We start from the raw sequence: 18956 nt of genomic DNA on the forward strand, positions 1-18956 counted from the left end.
AGAATTAAAACGTATTCAAACTCTTGCCGGAGCCCAATTCGATTTTAAAATAAGATTCCTCCGTACAGATCCCAAACATCCATAACTTAACCAATTGGTCATGTAAAGAAAGTCCCATCACCCCTTCAGTACAGCCACCTCGCGATGGGCGTTTCTTCTCCCGCCAGCTCTGTGCTGGGGTTAGACGTTCACACGCGGAGTGGGGATAAAACCGTCGCGAGGAAATCACTGGCTCTGGCCTCTCTGGAGCAGCTCTGGCCTCTAACAGGGCTTGTCTAGTCAAAAGTGAACCTGTGTCACTAAATGGGTTTAAAAGCAACTGAGTCAATTAGACCCATGCAAGCCCCTGTGGACGCTTATTTTGGTTTAGCTTAAATCTGTCCCTAATGAACTCAGGCCCGATTACACACACAGCTGCATCTGTTTCACTGAGGCTCTGCGCTGAAAACTGCACCGGGATAACGACGTGCATTTCAGATCTGTCATGAAACCAGCGCAGGCTCCTGGACAGACTCCTCCCCACTCGAGCGCATTCAACCTCACCCCTTTGTGCACCCACCCAGCAGAGCTCTCGTGGCAAACAGCCTAGTGCAGCTGGGTATGCATCCCAGCATCCTCCAGCGGCCGTGGCTTGTGGGGCAGCTGCTGTGCATTGTGGGATCCCTCTCTAGTTCATCCCATAGCCCACCACTCTCTTGTGTAATGTACAAGCACAGAGGCCGCGCAGGGACACATCCTTCTGCATCGTCCTGCTGCATGCGCAGGGCCCCAGCACTTTGACTTTGCCTGGACTGTGAACGTTGCATTTTTGCAGCTAGTCATGCAACACAGCTGCCTCCCCTACCCCGACCTTATCCCAGTCCCCGGCCTGGCGCGACACCACTGCTGCCAGGGGTTTGGCCGGGCCAAATTTGAGTGAGCGGCCCCCGTTAAAAGGGGTCGGCCTGTGGCCTCCAGCTCTGCAGCCTCTGGGACTGACCAATATAACCCCAATTCCAACCCATGAGCATCCACACGCAAAGCTGCACTGGTTGTACTAACCTGAGGTCGGTTAAAGTTGCCCAACTTCTGTGTTTAGACGAGCCCCTCAACGGCCCCCAAAAAACCCGGCTTAAGCCGGAGCCTCTCGCGCTGATTTCGCTGCTCAGATTAAAGTGTAACCGGTGGGACAAGGCCAGCGTGGACTGAGCTAAATGGTGACAGTTGATTTTCTACCTAAAAGCACCTGGCCCCAAGAGAGCTGTGTTCGAGTCCCAGTTTCCCCATTTGGCGTCCTTGGTTCAAAGTTGCAGGCCATGTTGCCTCAGTTTCCCCATTTGTCAAACGCGGAGGTGACCCTCCTCCCTGCAGGTACAAATACAGGGGACGTGGATTAGGGGCTTCCCACCTTATCAAAAACACACTAAGAACCGGCCGTAGGATTCGGCCCTGCTAACTACAACTCCTGTGCCCACGGCCTTCGCGGGAGACCTGAATTTCCGGACCGAAAGAGAAGAGGCGGAAATATAAAAACAAGGCCACAGCTGCATTTAAAAACAATGTCCGGCCAGTGCTGGAGGCAGCGCCAGCGCCTGGGTCCCCAGGATCGTCCCCAAATACGATCTCAGCAGCAAACCGTCACTCAACGCCCCACCGGCGACGATGGCAAGAGGCACCCCATCCAGCTCTTGGCAAGGCACTGGGTCAGACCGGAGCTGGAAGGATCTTCCCCCCCCCCCGCTGTCTCCAATTCCTACTGGATAATGGGAAACACGAACGCAGAAGGGACCAGTCCCGGGGGGATGGAGCCAGCTGGTCCAGGGGGACCAGAACTGGGTGGGGGGACGACCCTGGAGGGCCGAGAGATTTGTGGATACGGAGGTTGCAGCTGGTTTACCAGGGAAACCAGCGAGGAAGCACACGGCACAGCACTTACCGTGCTCCGTACACCAACTGGCACCTCCCCGAGGGACTAGTCACAAATCAGTTAATTAAAGTGTGCGTGGAGGGAGGGGGGCATGGTTAGCCCTTATCCTAGGACGTGGGTGGGCATCGCAGGGTGAACTGGCCCTTTAAGGGTATCTGGGTTCAGCTTTAAAGGGCCGGCTCACTCCCGCAGGATCCAGCTGTGCCCAGTGGTACCCCCTGGTGCTGTGGGCACGCGCCCAAAGGAGACGCACCCCCTCCGGGCTCCGCCTTGGGTGACAAAGCCGTTGCTCTGGGGACCAGAGCGGCGCAGGAAGGGTTAAGTCAATTTGGCTTCATTGAAAGTGCAGGTTCGCTTCGGTGGGGGCTGGAGGGGGACAGGTGATGCCACCCCCCCCCCCAGAGTCCCATGCCCCCCCCTTCTCGTCTGGGGGGGGGCGTTCTTTAGGAGGAGCTGGGTCCTTCCATGCCGTTCTCCTCCTGGTCAGCCTTGAGCCGGGACAGAACCGCGTGGATCCGGAAGAGCGTCCGGGACTCCATGGAATAGTTCTTGTAGTTGTTCCTAAATTGGGGGGTGTGTGTGTTAATCACTGGGTGGAAACAGCCACAAATACACCCTGCCCGCCAGTGAGCTTCCCGGTGCGCTGGCCAGGCCTGGGACAAGGTGAACCTGAACCATCCATCTGAGTGGGGGGTGCTCCCCCCAAATCAGCCACACAGCCAGCCGTCCCTCCAACCGTTCATAGCCGCAGCCCCTCCCCCAGTGCCCTGGAGTGGGGAGCGACCCCCCTGTAGACCCAGGACCCTAGAGGGGGAGCGACCCCCATAGACACAGAACCCCCCATGTTGCCCTGTAGGGGGGAGCGACCCCCCTGTAGACAGGGGCGGCTCCAGGCCCCAGCATGCCAAGCATGTGCTCGGGCGTCATGCTGCGGGGGGCGCTCTGCCGGTCGCCGGGAGGGCAGCAGGCAGGGCTCCGGTGGACCTGGGTCCGCTGGTCCCGCGGCTCCAGTGCACGCCTGCGGGAGGTCCACCGGAGCCACGGGACCGGCGAGCGGCAGAGCGCCCCCCGCGGCGCGCCGCCGTGCTTGGGGCAGCGAAATGTCTAGAGCCGCCCCTGCCTGTAGACCCAGGACCCCTCAGGCCTCTAGAGAGGGAGCCACCCCCAAGGACACAGAGCCCCCCACGTTGCCATGGAGGGGGAGTGACCCCCGCGCACACAGCTAGATGCTGCTGGCCAGGCCAGGCCAGGGTCGGGTGCAGAGATCCATCGAGGCCCCAGAGAACCACCCAGCCGGGGTCAGAGCGGAGCAGGATGGTCCCCTCCTCCCCTCTTCCTGCGGGATTATGGGAAATTCGGACCCCAGAAGGGAGCAGCCGGGTGGGAGATGGGGGCAGAGGAACCCACAGCGTTGCCTGGTCCCACCGCCCCTGGCACAGGCAGTGCAGGGCCCTGCCTGGGGGGGCAAAGGGGCAGATGGTCCCAGCCCCTCTGGCCCCCCAAGTGCACCGTAGCACCCCAGTGCATTCTGGGATACACCCCTGGGGCTTTTGGGAACGTTCCCACCATGGGCCTGACACTGTTGCAACACCCTCCCCCCAGCGTCGCCGGGCCCCACCTGGCTCGGCGCAGCAGCGGGACGGCCTCCTCGCTCCGGCCCTGCGCCAGGTGCAGCAGGCCAAGCTCCAGCAGCGCGTTGGGCACCAGGTAGTGATCGTAGCGGAGTCGCTTCTCACTGCCAGTGGGTGGGACAGACAGACGGTAATTCACCGGGGGGGGGGTTCCCGGGCCAAGAACTGCCCCGGGCAGCACCCTGGGGGCAGCCCCCTGGGGACCCTGCACCCCAGACAGACCTGCAAGAGCACAGCGCCCTCCAGACACCCCCAGGCCCCTAGGAGGGGAACGACCCCCCACAGACCCAGGACCCCCCTGATTCCTAGAGGGGAGAACGACCCCCCCACAGACCCAGGACCCCCCTGATTCCTAGAGGGGAGAACGACCCCCCTCACAGACCCAGGACCCCCCTGATTCCTAGAGGGGAGAACGACCCCCCCCACAGACCCAGGACCCCCTGTTCCCTGGGGGGAACCCCCCCATGGAGCACGGCACCTCTTGTGACCCCCCAGAATGCAGTTCCTTGCCCGGGCAGTGCCCATGCTGGCGGGGGCGTTATCCCATTGTGAAAGCCCATTGGTGGGTAACCCCGAGAACAGCAAACCGGGGCGGGAGGGGCAGAGCCAGCAGGACCCTCCCTCCGTCACGTCTGCAGGAGTCAGAGTTCCCCCCCCCCCCGCCCCCGTTCTGAGCCCCCGGGTGCTGGGAGCCAGGCTGAGTCCCCCAGCAGGGGGCGCTCACCTGGCCTGCACGGCGCTGAAGCAGGCCTCCGCCTCGGCCGGGCTCTGCAGGTGCTTCATGCAAAGCCCCTTGAGCAGCAGCAGGAGGCACCGGTCGTCCGTCTGGTACTCGCTGGCTGTGGGCGGAGTTGGGGCGTCAGGGGGGCTGTGGCAGGGAGAGGCCCCACCCCGGTGTGTCACCCCCCCCGCCAGCCCTCCAACCCCTCCACACAGCCCCACCCCCACACAGAGCCCCCAGCCCCATACGCAGCCCCCCAGCTGTGCCTCCACCCCCACCGGCTCTGGGCAGAGATGGGGGGCTCAGTCTCTCCACTGGGGCTGAGACCCAGCAAACACGATGCAGCCACATGCGTGTTCTTCATTCCCACCCTGGGGCCGGATGGGAGCTGGCGCCCCCTAGAGGGTAAAGACCCCGTGCCCCATTCCCACCCCCAGCCAGGCAGTCCCCCACCCTGGGGCCGGATGGGAGCTGGCGCCCCCTAGAGGGGAAAAGCCCCGTGCCCCATTCCCACCCCCAGCCAGGCAGTCCCCCACCCTGGGGCCGGATGGGAGCTGGCGCCCCCTAGAGGGGACAGGCCTCACATCCTGTTACCTGGCGACTCCTGCAGCTTCTTCTCGGCCCGCGTCAGCGTCTCCAGCGTCCCCTCCAGCAGCTCCCGCTGCTTGCCCAGCACGGTGAAGCCGTTCCACATGTACATCATCTCCTGGGGAGGGACCGGGGGGGGGTGTCAGGGCTGCTCACCCTGCAGAGAGGATCTGGACCCCCAGCACAGCCCCCCACATGCCCCGCTGAAGAGTAACTAACTTGTCCTAGATTCCCTCTCAGTGCCCCCATCCCCCCATCACCCTGAGCAGGTTCTAGCCGCTTGCACTCAGAGCCAACGGGAAGTGAGGAAACTGAGGCACAGAGAGGGACACAACCCGTCCAAGGTCATGTGGCAAAGACGGGAAATGGGACCCAGCATTCCTGACTCCCAGCCCCCTGGCTCTAACCACCAGACCCCACTCCCCCCTCTCCGAGCTAGGGAGAGAACCCAGGAGTCCTGACTCCCAGCACCCTGGCTCTAACCACCAGACCCCACTCCCCTCTCCGAGCTAGGGAGAGAACCCAGGAGTCCTGACTCCCAGCCCCCTGGCTCTAACCACCCGACCCCACTCCCCTCTCCGAGCCAGGGAGAGAACCCAGGAGTCCCGACTCCCAGCCCCTCTCATTCCCCAGTGATGGCACCGGTTGAGTCACGGCTTTTCCAAGCAGCATCCAGCACAACTGCCCCCCTGGAACCCTCTCCCCCACACTCCCTTCCCCCTCACCAGGGCTGGCACCGGCAAAGGGACCGGGCGGCTGCCCTTGTAACGCCGGGCTTTCCGGATGGCAAACTTCTCCGTGGGGGGAGACTTGCCCGCGATCTTCTGCTTAAAAGATGACACCTGCCTGAGGGGGAAGAGAGACAGCTGGGCTGCGATCTGCAGGACGGGGGGCTGCACTGGGGGTCCAGAATTGGGTTCCAGAATCTCCACGGGCATCGAAAGCGAAGATCCCAGTTCTAGCCGACCCATTTGCCAAAAAAAAGCCCAGCGACATGTGCCTGAGTCTGCAGGCAGCCTGAAACGATGGCTCAGAGAGGGCCTGGTTCAGCTCCCAGCCTGTTAACTCTGGAACCTAATGCTTGCACATAGGCATTGGCAATACAAATGTGCGGCAGCTCAAACTATGATGAGAGCAAAAACCAGGTCCAGCTGGTATCGACACAGATGACCTGGGCAGATCCAGCTCTCACGCTGTGAATGATCTAATTTAATTTAACATGACCCCTGGCGTTTAGATCTGCCTGAAGCCAGCACTGCGTTTCCAGCTGAGACTATAGAATTTAGCTCCATGGAACATGAACCCTCCCAGAGCGGGGAGAGAACCCAGGAGTCCTGGCTCCCAGCCCCCCTGCTCTAACCACTAGCCCCCACTGCCCTCCCAGAGCTGGGAGAGAACCCAGGAGTCCTGGCTCCCAGCCCCCTGCTCTGACCACTAGCCCCCGCTCCCCTCCCCGAGTAGGGACAGAACCCAGGAGTCCTGGCTCCCAGCCCCCTGCTCTGACCACTAGCCCCCGCTCCCCTCCCCGAGTGGGGACAGAACCCAGGAGTCCTGGCTCCCAGCCCATGTCCGTCTTGGCTCTGTAGGTAGCCCCTGCCACTCCCCTACACGCTTTGCAGCTGGGATAGGAGGGGAAAGGAAGTGGTAAGATTTGGGGGGCCCCAAGCCAGCCAATCCCCAGGGCTGGATGCGGGACAGAGCCGAGCAGGCAGGTAGAAAGGGAATTACCAGTGCAGTGCGTTAGGCTGAGGAGCAGAAAGGGGGACACGCAGCTTCCCATTCGGGGTCAGTGTTAGTCAGCAAGTGACTGGGAGTTGGGACACACCCAGCCCTGCCGGTGCCCCTCACTCCCGACCCGCAGCCCCTGCTAGCCCAGCCCTGGGCTCCCACCAGCTCTGCCAGTGCCCCTCACTCCCGACCCGCAGCCCCTGCTAGCCCAGCCCTGGGCTCCCCCCAGCTCTGCCGGTGCCCCTCACTCCCGACCCGCAGCCCCTGCTCGCCCAACCCTGGGCTCTCCTCAGTTCTGCTGGTGCCCCTCACTCCCGACCTGCAGCCCCTGCTAGCCCAGCCCTGGGCTCCCCCACCCAGCTCTGCCAGTGCCCCTCACTCCCGACCCGCAGCCCACCCACCCCCAAAAAGAAACTCATGTTCCTTGTGCTGAAGGCCTGAACCCAGATCTCCAGGTGTCCCTCCTGTCCCCCCCTCCCCCGTTTGGCACCAAATCCTCCCCCCGTACCAGCACCGCCCACAGCCCCTACCTGAACAGCTCCACCTCGCTCTCCCCGAAGGGCCGGGGCTCCTCAGGGGGCAGCATGCTGAGGAAGGCAGCTTTCATATACACGTACATGGCCTGCAGAGAGACACCGGCCTGACCCATCAGCCCCATCTGCACTCCTGGGGGCGGGGTCTCAGACCCCCAACGGGACGGGGACGGGCCCAGAACTAGCAGCCACAGAGCAGACAGCCAGGCCATCCGGCCTTGTTAGACGTCCAGCTCTGGAAACATATGGGAGACCCTATAGAAAACCTCCCACTGCTGCCGCGAGCGGTGGGGGGGGGTGCGGACTCAGCAGGGGGCGCTCTCCCCCACAGTTGGTGCTGGCCCCTATACCCCAGCATGGCACTAGGGGGCTGGACTGCAGGGAGCAGGGGCTCAGCAGGGGGCGCTCTCCCCCACAGTCAGTGCTGGCCCCTATACCCCAGCATGGCACTAGGGGGCGCTGTGCGGAGCACTGACAGACCCTCCCCAATAATCCCTGTAGCCCCTGGAGAGGGCACGGCCCCAACCCCTCACCTTGGACCAGCGGTTCTCCTTGCTCAGCAGGTCGGCGTAGAAATAGGCCATCTTCCACATGCCCTTGTAGGCGTAGCACCACATCAGCTCCCAGTAGCACATGTGGTGGAACTGCTTCCAGGCCTGCTGGGCCGAGCAGCCGGCCTCGAACCTGCCGATGGCCTGTGCCGAGGCCGAGAGCGTCAGGAATGGGCCTGGGGCCTTTCCCCTCTAGGGGGCGCTGCGTCCTATCCAGCTCCGGGGCAGGAGACCGGCTGGCTCAGGGGTGGGGAATGGGGCTTTTCCCCTCTAGGGGGCGCTGGATCCTATCCAGCCCCAGGGCAGAGGGACCAGCTGGCTCAGGGGTGGGGAATGGGGCTTTTCCCCACTAGGGGGCGCCGGCTCCCATTCAGCCCCGGGGCAGGGACCCGCTGGCTCAGGGGGTGGGGAATGGGGCTTTTCCCCACTAGGGGGCGCCGGCTCCCATTCAGCCCCGGGGCAGGGACCCGCTGGCTCAGGGGGTGGGGAATGGGGCTTTTCCCCACTAGGGGGCGCCGGCTCCCATCCGGCCCCGGGGCAGGGACCCGCTGGCTCAGGAGCCCCTCCCGTCCCAGAGCCTGGCTCTGTGAGGGGGTCCCCCAGGCGAGGGGTCTCTTACCTCGCTGATGTTCCCTTTGATCTCCTCTATCCTGCCGGCGAAGAAGAGGAAGATGGCGCTCTGCAGAGGGGAGAGGGGGGAGCCGATGGGTGGGGCACAGGGTCCCCGGGGAGGGGCAACACGTGGGGGATGCCAGGATCACTCAGGAAGTGAGTTGGGGGGGGGCTCAGCCCAGTGATGGGGGGTCCCACACGCCTCCATAAAGCACTCGCAACACGGGGGGGCTGCGAGTCGGGAGTGAGGGGCACCGGTTGGGGTGGGGGGGGCAGTTCTTTCCACTCCCTAGTTTTAGCCGGGGCAGCAGAACCCGTCAGGAGGCCAGAGCGTGGGCACCTGGGGCAGCCCCAGTTCTCCCCAGTGAGGCCGCCCCCACCCCGGCCCGCCCACCCCGCAGGGGGAGGGTCCCGCCGCCCGGCCCCGTACCTTGGGGTAGCGAAGCAGGTAGGGTCTCAGCAGGCTCTCGGCTTCCGTGAAATCGTCCTCCCCGATCCCTGCGAGGGGGCAAGGGGGGGGTCAGCCTGGGGCGAAGCCCCCGCCCCCGGGGGCCTGGGTCCGAGCTGGCCCCCCCCCCGGGGAAAGGCCCCGCCCCCGGGGGCCCGGGTCCGAGCTGGCCCCCCCCCGGGGAAAGGCCCCGCCCCCTGCTCGCCCCAGGGGCCGCAGGCCTACCCAGGATGAAGGTGAGGAAGGTGTAGTAGCAGAGCAGCAGCATGGTGCAGAGCAGGGCCCGCAGGTTCAGGGTGGTCGCTCCCTCGTGCAGCTGCTGCAGCCCGTAATCCTGGGCGGAGAGACACAGCGGGGGGATCAGGCGCCGTCGCCCTTACGCAGTCCCAACATGCCGCCTGATGCGGCCACCTCTGGGGCAGCGCAGCCTGCCACTGCCACAGCCACACACAACGGCAGGGCCAGGCACCCTCTGGGGGCAGCTGCAACCCGCCAGGCCAGCAAGAGCTGGGGGAGGGGCAGATGCTCACTCGCCCCCCCCCAAACACCACCCCAAGAGCTGGGGGAGGGGCAGATGCTCACTCGCCCCCCCCCAAACACCACCCCAAGAGCTGGGGGAGGGGCAGATGCTCACTCACCCCCCCCCCCAAACACCACCCCGAGAGCTGGGGGAAGGGCAGATGCTCACTCACCCCGCCCCCAAACACCACCCGAGAGCTGGGGGGAGGGGCTTAGCCCACGGCTCCCTGTCTCCCTCCGGCGGAGGGGCACCGCACATCCTGGCTGTGGGGCTCTGGCTGCAATGGGGGTGGGGACGGAGGGAAGCCCCATACCCCAATTCCTGCCCCCCAGACACACCGCAGCCAGCCCCCCAGGCCCTCTCCCCTGGCGGGACCCCCCTCAGACCCCCCCCCTTCTCAGCAGTGACCAGGGGACCTGCAGACTGAGCGGGGCAGCCTCTCCCTCAAGGGGTGACGGGAGCCCCAGGTAGGGGGTTACCTTGTCCCCCGAAAACCCAGCAAATTCCAGCAGCTTCAGGATCCGCGGAGGGAAGAGAGAGAGCGTCTGGGGAGGGAAGAGAGGAATGAAAGGCCCCGTGTCCCGTTCCCGTCAGCCAATCCCAGCCCTGGGGCCGGAGCGGGGCCAGCGCCCCCTAGAGGGGAAAGGCCCCGTGTCCCGTTCCCATCAGCCCCCCGCCCTGGGGCCAGCGCCCCCTAGAGGGGAAAGGCCCCATGTCCTGCCCGTCAGCCCCCCGCCCTGGGGCCGGCGCCCCCTAGAGGGGAAAGGCCCCATGTCCCGTTCCCGTCAGCCAATCCCAGCCCTGGGGCCGGAGCGGGGCCAGCGCCCCCTAGAGGGGAAAGGCCCCGTGTCCCGTTCCCATCAGCCCCCCGCCCTGGGGCCAGCGCCCCCTAGAGGGGAAAGGCCCCATGTCCCGTTCCCGTCAGCCCCCCGCCCTGGGGCCGGCGCCCCCTAGAGGGGAAAGGCCCCGTGTCCCGTTCCCGTCAGCCAATCCCAGCCCTGGGGCCGGCGCCCCCTAGAGGGGAAAGGCCCCGTGTCCCGTTCCCGTCAGGCCCCCGCCCTGGGGCCGGCGCCCCCTAGAGGGGAAAGGCCCCGTGTCCCGTTCCCGTCAGCCCCCCGCCCTGGGGCCGGCGCCCCCTAGAGGGGAAAGGCCCCGTGTCCCATTCCCGTCAGCCAATCCCAGCCCTGGGGCCGGCGCCCCCTAGAGGGGAAAGGCCCCGTGTCCCGTTCCCGTCAGCCCCCAGCCCTGGGGCTGGTTCGGAGCCGGCGCCCCCTAGAGGGGAAAGGCCCCGTGTGCGGTTCCCCACCCCCCTTCAGCAGTAACTCACCAGATTAAAGGCGCCGATGCCCAGCGCCACCCCCCCCTCTAAGTGCACGTGGGCAGCACCTGCTGTGCAGTGACCGGACTGGATCAAACTGCTCAGCTCCCTGGAAAAGAAACAGGAGAGTCAGAGAGCGCAAACCCCCAGCCCCCCGCTCTGACCACCAGCCCCCACTCCCCTCGCCGAGCCGGGGAGAGAACCCAGGAGTCCTGGCTCCCAGCCCCCCTGCTCTGATCACTAGCCCCCACTCCCCTCGCCGAGCCGGGGAGAGAACCCAGGAGTCCTGGCTCCTACCCCCTGCTCTGACCACCAGCCCCCACTCCCCTCCCTGAGTAGAGAACCCAGGAGTCCTGGCTCCCAGCCCCCTGCTCTCACCAGTGCACCACACTGAGTGCCTCAGGAAAACCCTCCCATTTCCCACCTTCACAATACAAGAGCCCGTCTGAGGCTGAGGGCCCCGTCCGGGACCCCCCCTCTCCCCAGCTGGCCCCGAGGCAGCAGCCTGAACAGGGGCCCCTCCCCCTCCCCCACCCCTGTGACGTCACTCACCTGTAGATCAGGTAGCTGCTCCGCACCTTGATCCCCCCCTTGAGGAAATTCACCATGTTCTCGTCCTGCAGGGAGAAGGGGGAAGTGACCAGACCCCCAGGGAAGGGACCCCTGGCCCGGCGCTGGGTGCAGCCACCTCTGGGGTGGGGCTGGGGGCTGTTTATCCAGGGACCCCTGGCCCGGCGCTGAGCTGCAGCCACCTCTGGGGTGGGGCCGGGGGGACTGGCTAGACAGAGACCCCTTGCCCGGCGCTGAGCTGCAGCCACCTCTGGGGTGGGGCCGGGGGGACTGGCTAGACAGAGACCCCTTGCCCGGTGCTGAGATGCAGCTGCCTCTGGGGTGGGGCCCGGGGAGCCACGTAGCAACTTGGTCTAACACTGAGACAGGAAACGAAGGTGAATCCTTGGAAGTGCCCTGGGGCCAGCACTGACCGTGAAGGAGGAGCCCCCACCCCCTCCCTGCAGCCCCTGGGGTTTAGCTGGGACCCAGGTGTCCTGGCCCCGTGGCGGGGGATCCGGTACCTGCAGGAAGGTCAGGGCCGCCCGCTGCAGCAGACACTCCGCGTAGCAGACCTCGGCGTGCAGCTCCACTGTGAGGGAGAGCGACAGGGACTGGGGGCGGGGCCTGCTCCTCCCCAAGCCCCGCCCCCTCCAGCGACACCGCAGCCCCCTCCCCGGAGACGAACCACCTCTCCCGCAACTGGGGATCGAACCCAGGAGTCCTGGCTCCCAGCCCCCTGCTCTGACCACTAGACCCCACTCCCCTCCCCAGGGCCAGGGATAGAACCCAGGAGTCCTGGCTCCCAGCTCCCCTGCTCTAACCACTAGACCCCACTCCCCTCCCCAGAGCCAGGGATAGAACCCAGGAGTCCTGGCTCCTAGCCCCCTGCTCTGACCACTAGACCCCACTCCCCACCCAGAGCCAAGGATAGAACCTAGGAGTCCTGGCTTCCAGCCCCCCGCTCTGACCACTAGACCCCACTCTCCACCCAGAGCCAAGGATAGAACCCAGGAGTCCTGGCGCTCAGCCCCCTGCTCTGACCACTAGACCCCACTCCCCTCCCCAGAGCCAGGGATAGAACCCAGGAGTCCTGGCTCCCGGCCCGCTGCTCTTACCCTCAGTGAATGAATCCGCCTTGCTGACCAGGCCGGACAGGGAGCCGGTCACACCGGATTTCCTCCGAAACCTGGGGGTGGGAGGAAGGTGGCTGGGGTGGGGCAGCTACATCCCCCCCCCCATCTCTCCCTACAGGCCTCCCCATCCCTGCCCGACCCACAAGGTCAGTATCCATGGGGGGGGGGATTTTCTGCAGTGAGGAGGCTGTAACTGGAGGGGCTCCCCCATCTTTGCCCCACGGCCTCCCAGGCCCCAGCTCCCCGTGGGGTTAGGCTCTGGCTCCCCCGAGCCCTGGGAAACTCCCCCTCTGCTGGGCAGTGGGTCTATGACACATGATGGGCGGGTCCGTTCCAGCCAGCAGTGGGACTGGTGCAGAATGGTGCCCCCCCCGCCCCCCATCCTGGGGGTCCCATTGCCAGGCCAGCCTCCTGCCCACGCCCCATCCGACCACCAGCCCCTGTGCGGCTGACCAGCTCCTGGGCCCAGCTCCTCCCCCCCCCGGGGCCCATCTCCTCCCCCCCTCCCCCGGGCCTTCCCCAGTCCCTGCTACCCCCCCCCCCCCATGCCGGAGTCCCATCCCCCACTCCCAGTGTGCCCCCCACACCCACCTCTGGCAAATCTCCTGCGCCTCCTTCATGGTCTGCCCGGCCTGCACGATGTCCTCGTGCTCGAAGGTCATCATGGCCTGCATCTCCAGGATGGTGGCGTAGACCAGGGCGTGGTACATGCTCTCCTTGGTCCTGCCGGGAGCAGGGGGCCGGTGACAGGAGAGAGACCCCCCAGCCCCCCTCCCCAAGGAGCCCCCCTGTGCCGTAACTCACGGGGGCAGGCCCCTGATGCCCATCGGGACGCAGCACTGGGGGTGGGGAGGATTGAAGGAACCCCCCAGGCCAGGGCGAGCTCCCCTGACATGCACCCTGCAGATGCCGGGAGCCCTCGCCCCACCGCGGAGGATCGGGGCCAGGGATCGGGGCCAGGGACCACGGGCAGCTCCTCCACCCACCTGGGCTGCAGCTTCTCCAGGCTCTCGTCGAAGTGGTTGCAGAGGAAGGAGTTCATGGCCTCCATGCACTCGTCTAGGGCGGCTGCCAGGCCGGGCGGGGGGCTGTGGGCGGGGAGCAAAGAGGGGCTGGTCAGAGAGTCCGAGATTGCAACCGAAGGGCCCCAGTCTGACCCCCCGAGTTACTGCCGGCCGGAAATGGCCCCGATCTAGGAAAACCTCCCGTCCCGGTGTGAAAATCCCCTGTGCTGCAGAATCCACCACGGCCCCGGGGCGATGGGTCCAGGGCTTAATCACCCTCCCGGTTAAACTCTGCGCCTTCGCTCCTGCCCTGCTTCAGCTTCCATCCCCTGCGCCCTGCTGTGCGAGACGGCAGAGCTGCTGCTACGTGCCGGCTCTCCGCAGCCGGGGGCAAGTCGCCCCTCGCCTTCCCTGTGGCACACGAAATAGATGGAGCTCCGGGACTCTGGCTCTACGGCAGGTTTTCCTCTGCGCGGCTCCTGTCTGACCCCGCCCCGACTGACCAACGTCCTTCCTGAACCGTGGAGACGAGTCACAGACCGGGTCAGAGCAATGGTCCATCCAGCCCAGCGTCCTGTCTGCCGACAGCGGCCGTGCCAGGCGCTTCGGGGGAGTGAACAGAACAGGGAATCATCAAGTGACCCAGCCCGTCGGCCAATCCCAGCTTCTGGCAAACAGAGGCTGGGACACCATCCCTGCCCAGCCTGGCTAAGATCCTCCGTGAATTTATCTAGTTCTTTTTTGAACCCTGTTATGGTCTTGGCCTTCAGAGCATCCTGTGGCGAGGAGTTCCACAGGTTGTCTGTGCGTTGCGAGAAGAAATACTTCCTTGTGTTTCTTTTAAACCTGCTGCCTGTTAATTCCATTGGGTGACCCCTAGTTCTTGTGTTAGGAGAAGGAGTAAATAACACGTCTTTATTCACGTTCTCCACACCAGTCATGATTTTATAGCCCTCGATCATGTCCCCCCTTAGTCGTCTCTTTTCCAAGCTGAACAGTCCCAGTCTGATTAATCTCTCCTCGTACGGAAGCTGTTCCGCCCCCCGAATCAGTTTTGTTGCTCTTTTCTGAACCTTTTCCAGTTCTAATACCCCCCTTCGGGGCTGGGGCGACCAGAACTGCAGGCAGCATTGGGGGTGTGGCCGTACCAGGGATTTATATAGTGGCCTTGTGATTCCAGGGCCAGACACGGGTAAAACCACCTCTCTGCTCCTGCTCCAGATTCCCGTTTCAATGTCCCTGCTTCGCATCGGCCCTTTTGGCCCCGGCATCGCACTGGGAGCTCGTGTTCAGCCGATTCTCCGCCACGCCCCCAAATCTTTGTCAGAGTCACGGCCCCCCAGGACGAGCCCCCAGCCGCTAAGTAGGGCCCGTTCTTCATTCCGAGATGTTTACACTGGCCCAATTCAAATGCAGCTTGTTTGCCGAGCGAGCCCGGTCGCTCCGTATCAGTGACCTGCCCTCTTCATGACTGATCCCTCTCCCCTTCTTTGTGTCGCCCGCCCGCAAGCTCTGATGTTTTCTCCCAGGCTGCTGATAAAAATGTCAGAGATCGTAGGGCCAAGACCCGGTCCCTGCGGGACCCCCCTAGAAACACGCCCGCCCACAGCGATCCTCCATTTGCAGTTACACGTCGATCCCTCTCAGTTACCCGCATTATAATCCACTTCCCCTGGACCGCACTGAATTGGGACCGTTCTCGTTTTTGCCATCGGAGCGTCATGCGGTACCAAGTCACGGAAATCCACGTACATGATACCAGCCCATCGCCTCTATCAACCAAATCTGTCATCTCCTTCCAAAATACCCCATTACTGTGATAGGATCCATTTTCCATAAACCCCTATTGGTCGGCATTCGTCACATTACCCACCTTTAACCCTTTATTCATCGAATCCCGTCCCGCCGGTGTCTGGCCTGGGCCTCAGGCGGGTGACAGGACTCCAAGAACCCAGGTCACCTGTTCACCCTTTTTATAGCCTGGCACGACATGAGCTTGCTTCCGCGCCTCGGGAATGTCCCCACTGTTGTTAGGGGGCTTATTCCTCCACCCTCCCACCTCCATGGCCCTTCTCGCGTGACCAGAGCAGCAATCCCCGAAGTCCGAAGGTGCAAACAACTCGATGTCTATTGGGGTGAACTTCCAGCAGCTTCAACCCAAGCTCCTTTTTCCTTATTTTCCAATCCCAATTTACTTCCTGTTTGCCCCTAATGTATATAGTGACATTCTCAGCTACACCTTCACCAATCGTTCTACTAAAATTTACCTAACCAATCCTAACGACGTGATTAGCTAACCAATGCCATCCCACCACCTTCATTAGTTTACACCCAGCAAAATTAATTATACAGCGACAGAAACAATCACAGAACCAGACAGAGACCCTGCAAATAAACATACAAAACAATACAGAAGTGAGGATTTCACGACTGCATCTACACAGACACAAGGGTTTCCCAGCTGTGTCTATTGATAAGTGAGTTCTTACCAGACAGAAAACTATCAAACTAAATTTCCTTTTACATCTTCTAGGCTCTTCCCTTTCTCTGGAGGTGATAGATCGAATCACCTGCCTAACAGCCCCAGGTCGCCTGATTTCAGTGTGACTAGTTTGGAATGTGAGGATGTGACCAGACACTTCCCAGGTTATGGCTGCCTCTGCTGCTTAGCCGAAGAACCAGGCCTCAGAAAGCAGCAAAGAATCCTGTGGCAGACAGGATTCGGATACAGGCCTCAGACTGTCACAGTAAGAAAAGGCCACTACACAGACAGACAGTGATTTTTGATTCTTTCTTTTATACCTCTGTAACTAGCTAAGTGATAAGAATACACCTAAATTCTTAAAGTCTAGGCCTTTGCAGACAGGCCTGAATAGCTATATCCTAACAATGGTTACAAGGCTTAACTCCTTGGCCAACTCTTTTCAAACTCTAGGATGCACGTGGCCTGCCCCGGTGATTTGAAACTGTCTGACTTTCGCAGCTATTCTTTAACATCCGGCTGAGTTATTGTTGGACTAGATAATATTTCATCATCATCAAGGACGTGTTCTGGCTTTTTTCCCAAACACAGAACAGACATTGATTTATTAGCAAGGGCCGCAGGGTCTGTTGCAGGAACAGATTGTACGTAGCATAGACACAGTTAAGGGGCTGGTGAGTTGCAAAGATGGGGGAGCCCAGGGCTGAGCCAGCAGAGGCTGCGGGTCGGAGTGAGGGGCACCGGCAGAGCTGGGGGGGGGGGCAGGGCTGGGCTAGCAGGGGCTGCGGGTCGGGAGTGAGGGGCACCGGCAGAGCTGGGGGGAGCCCAGGGCTGAGCCAGCAGAGGCTGCGGGTCGGGAGTGAGGGGCACCGGCAGGGCTGGGGGGAGCCCAGGGCTGAGCCAGCAGAGGCTGCGGGTCGGGAGTGAGGGGCACCGGCAGGGCTGGGGGGAGCTCAGCACTTTTCTCTCCCTAGGCCCAGCACCGACCATGCCCCCTCCATTACCATGGACTGACTTCCCCCTCCCCCAGCTGCCAGCCCCCACGGCCCTCCCAGGCCGAGGCCAAGGCCTCGGGGCCCCGCTGCCCCCTCGGCGCTGTGTTTGCCCAGGCCGCAGCCGGCAGCGCTCAGCTGAACCGGTGCCCGGGAGTGCTGAGCAAACACGGGCTTGGCAGGGCCCCACCTTCTCCAAACAGGGCAGGGCCCCCTCCCCCGCCCCCACCCGCAGCTCCACGCGGGGCAGCGGGCGGCTCTGGCCTGCGGGTGCCAGGCTGGCTGGGTACTGGGCTCAGCTGGCGCACGGCCTCGCGGGCAGGGACCCTCTGCTCCCACCATGGGATCCAGGATCCCCCACCGTCTGGAGCACAACCCGGGTCCCCAGGCCTGGCGCCGCGCTCTGCCCCACCCCCTCTGGGCCCCCCAGAGCGCACGGCTGCACCCCGGGAACCCTGCATGTTCCCGCAGTGCCCTGGGGGAGGAGGGGCCGAGGCACCTGCAGCCGGGGGCGACGATCCGGGGGGAGGGGCCCAGCCCCCCTCTAATCCTTCCCCCCATTGCCCCCCACATCAGCCTGCTCCCCTCCCCCAACACCCTCACACCCCCCATCTTCTGTGCTCCTCCCTCCCGTAGCTCTGACTCCAGCCCCCTCTGGACTACGGGAGCGCCCCCCCCCCGGCCCAGCACCTGTCACCCAGCAGGGACCCCCAGATCCTGGGTGGCCGGGGGGGGGGAGGAGGATCCCCCTCGGACTGACCCAGATGCACCCACGTGACCTGGACCCCCACCGGGAGCAGGCACGGGGGGGGCGCATTGCAGACGCGTTTCTCCGGGGGGAGCCCACAGCAGAAGGACCCGGGGGGGCCGCTCGGGGGGGGCGCCCTGCAGCGAGGGAGGGGAACGGGGCGGGCGCAGCCCCGGGCAGAGGGACCCGCCGCAGCCCCCCCGGGGTCTCTCACCTGCCCGCAGCGGCCGCCAGGGCCATGGCGGTCCGGTCCGGTCCGGTCCGGTCCGGGAGCAGGAAGCGGCTCTGGAGGAATGTGCGGCCGGGCCCCGGCGGGGGCGGGGACGGGAGGCGGCTCCGCCCTGCAGGTGCCGGGACTCACCTGGCCGGGCCCCGGGCGGATCCGGCCCAGGACTCACCTGGCCGGGCCCCCCCGGGCGGGGATCCGGCCCCGGGTACCGGGACTCACCTGGCCGGGCCCCCCCCGGCAGGGATCCGGCCCCGGGACTCACCTGGCCGGGCCCCCCCGGGGCGGGGATCCGGCCCCGGGACTCACCTGGCCGGGCCCCCCCCGGGCGGGGATCCGGCCCCGGGACTCACCTGGCCGGGCCCCCCCCGGCAGGGATCCGGCCCCGGGACTCACCTGGCTGGGCCCCCCCAGGCGGGGATCCGGCCCCGGGTACCGGGACTCAACTGGCCGGGCCCCCCCGGGCGGGGATCCGGCCCCGGGACTCACCTGGCTGGGCCCCCCCGGGCGGGGATCCGGCCCCGGGTACCGGGACTCACCTGGCCAGGCCCCCCCCGGGCGGGGATCCGGCCCCGGGACTCACCTGGCCGGGCCCCCCCGGGCGGGGATCCGGCCCCGGGTACCGGGACTCACCTGGCCAGGCCCCCCCGGGCGGGGATCCGGCCCCGGGACTCACCTGGCCGGGCCCCCCCAAGCGGGGATCCGGCCCCGGGTACCGGGACTCACCTGGCTGGGCCCCCCCCGGGCGGGGATCCGGCCCCGGGTACCGGGACTCACCTGGCCGGGCCTCCCCGGGTGGGGATCCGGCCCCGGGTACCAGGACTCACCTGGCTGGGTGCCCCATGGCAGGGGATCTGGGCCCAGGTACCAGGGACTCACCTTGCCGGGCCCCCCTGGCAGGGATCTGGCCGGGTGCCCGGCCCCCACATGCCAGGGACTCACCCATCATCCCCCAGCCTGAGTTCTGGGTGGGGGCAGAGCCCATCGGCCTTTACACCAATCTGCCCCTTGCTGGGGGCACAGACGCTTCCAGCCTAGCGCTTTGGCATCAGTTTGTGTGAGTGGGGCCGGTTACAGCGGGGCTGGGGCCGGGCGGGAGCCTTGCGGCTGGGACTCTGGAGATCTCGCTTTGAGTCCCAGCTCCTCCACAGACTCCCTGCAGGACCCTGGGCCAGTCCTGCCCCAGCTCTGTGCCAGTCCTGCCCCAGCTCTGTGCCTCAGTTCCCCCCCACCCCCGGTCTATTGAGACTGTGAGGTTTATGG

The 18956-nt window shown here is 64.8% G+C and overlaps 1 protein-coding gene across 1 annotated transcript; it reads right to left on the reverse strand.

Annotated features, from left to right (window-relative positions):
- Window positions 1–3: 3 nt before the first annotated feature.
- LOC120391475 (tetratricopeptide repeat protein 39A-like) lies at window positions 4–17724 on the reverse strand. The gene is made up of 18 exons (XM_039515120.1): window positions 17682–17724; window positions 13228–13329; window positions 12833–12964; window positions 12224–12294; window positions 11630–11697; window positions 11109–11173; window positions 10566–10665; window positions 9718–9783; window positions 8944–9052; window positions 8701–8768; window positions 8278–8337; window positions 7641–7802; window positions 7105–7196; window positions 5572–5692; window positions 4853–4964; window positions 4262–4376; window positions 3525–3641; window positions 4–2467 (listed from the first exon to the last, which is right to left on the reverse strand). Exons 1-18 carry the CDS (start codon window positions 17705–17707, stop codon window positions 2350–2352), a joined length of 1704 nt encoding a protein of 567 aa, XP_039371054.1. The 5' UTR covers window positions 17708–17724; the 3' UTR covers window positions 4–2349.
- Window positions 17725–18956: the final 1232 nt, after the last annotated feature.

Source organism: Mauremys reevesii, linkage group 25, assembly GCF_016161935.1.
Source record: "Mauremys reevesii isolate NIE-2019 linkage group 25, ASM1616193v1, whole genome shotgun sequence".
NCBI classification, from domain to species: Eukaryota; Metazoa; Chordata; order Testudines; family Geoemydidae; genus Mauremys; species Mauremys reevesii.

Bases quoted from the DNA above. Each gene is read 5' to 3' on its own strand.
- LOC120391475 (XM_039515120.1), bottom strand. From the start codon at position 17,707: ATGGCCCTGGCGGCCGCTGCGGGCAG. The intron at 9,053-9,717 runs GTAACCCCCTAC...CTCTCCGCCCAG, and splicing joins CTGGGTTTTCGGGGGACAAG to GATTACGGGCTGCAGCAGCT. The intron at 5,693-7,104 runs GTAGGGGCTGTG...CTTCCCCCTCAG, and splicing joins AGCGAGGTGGAGCTGTTCAG to GCAGGTGTCATCTTTTAAGC.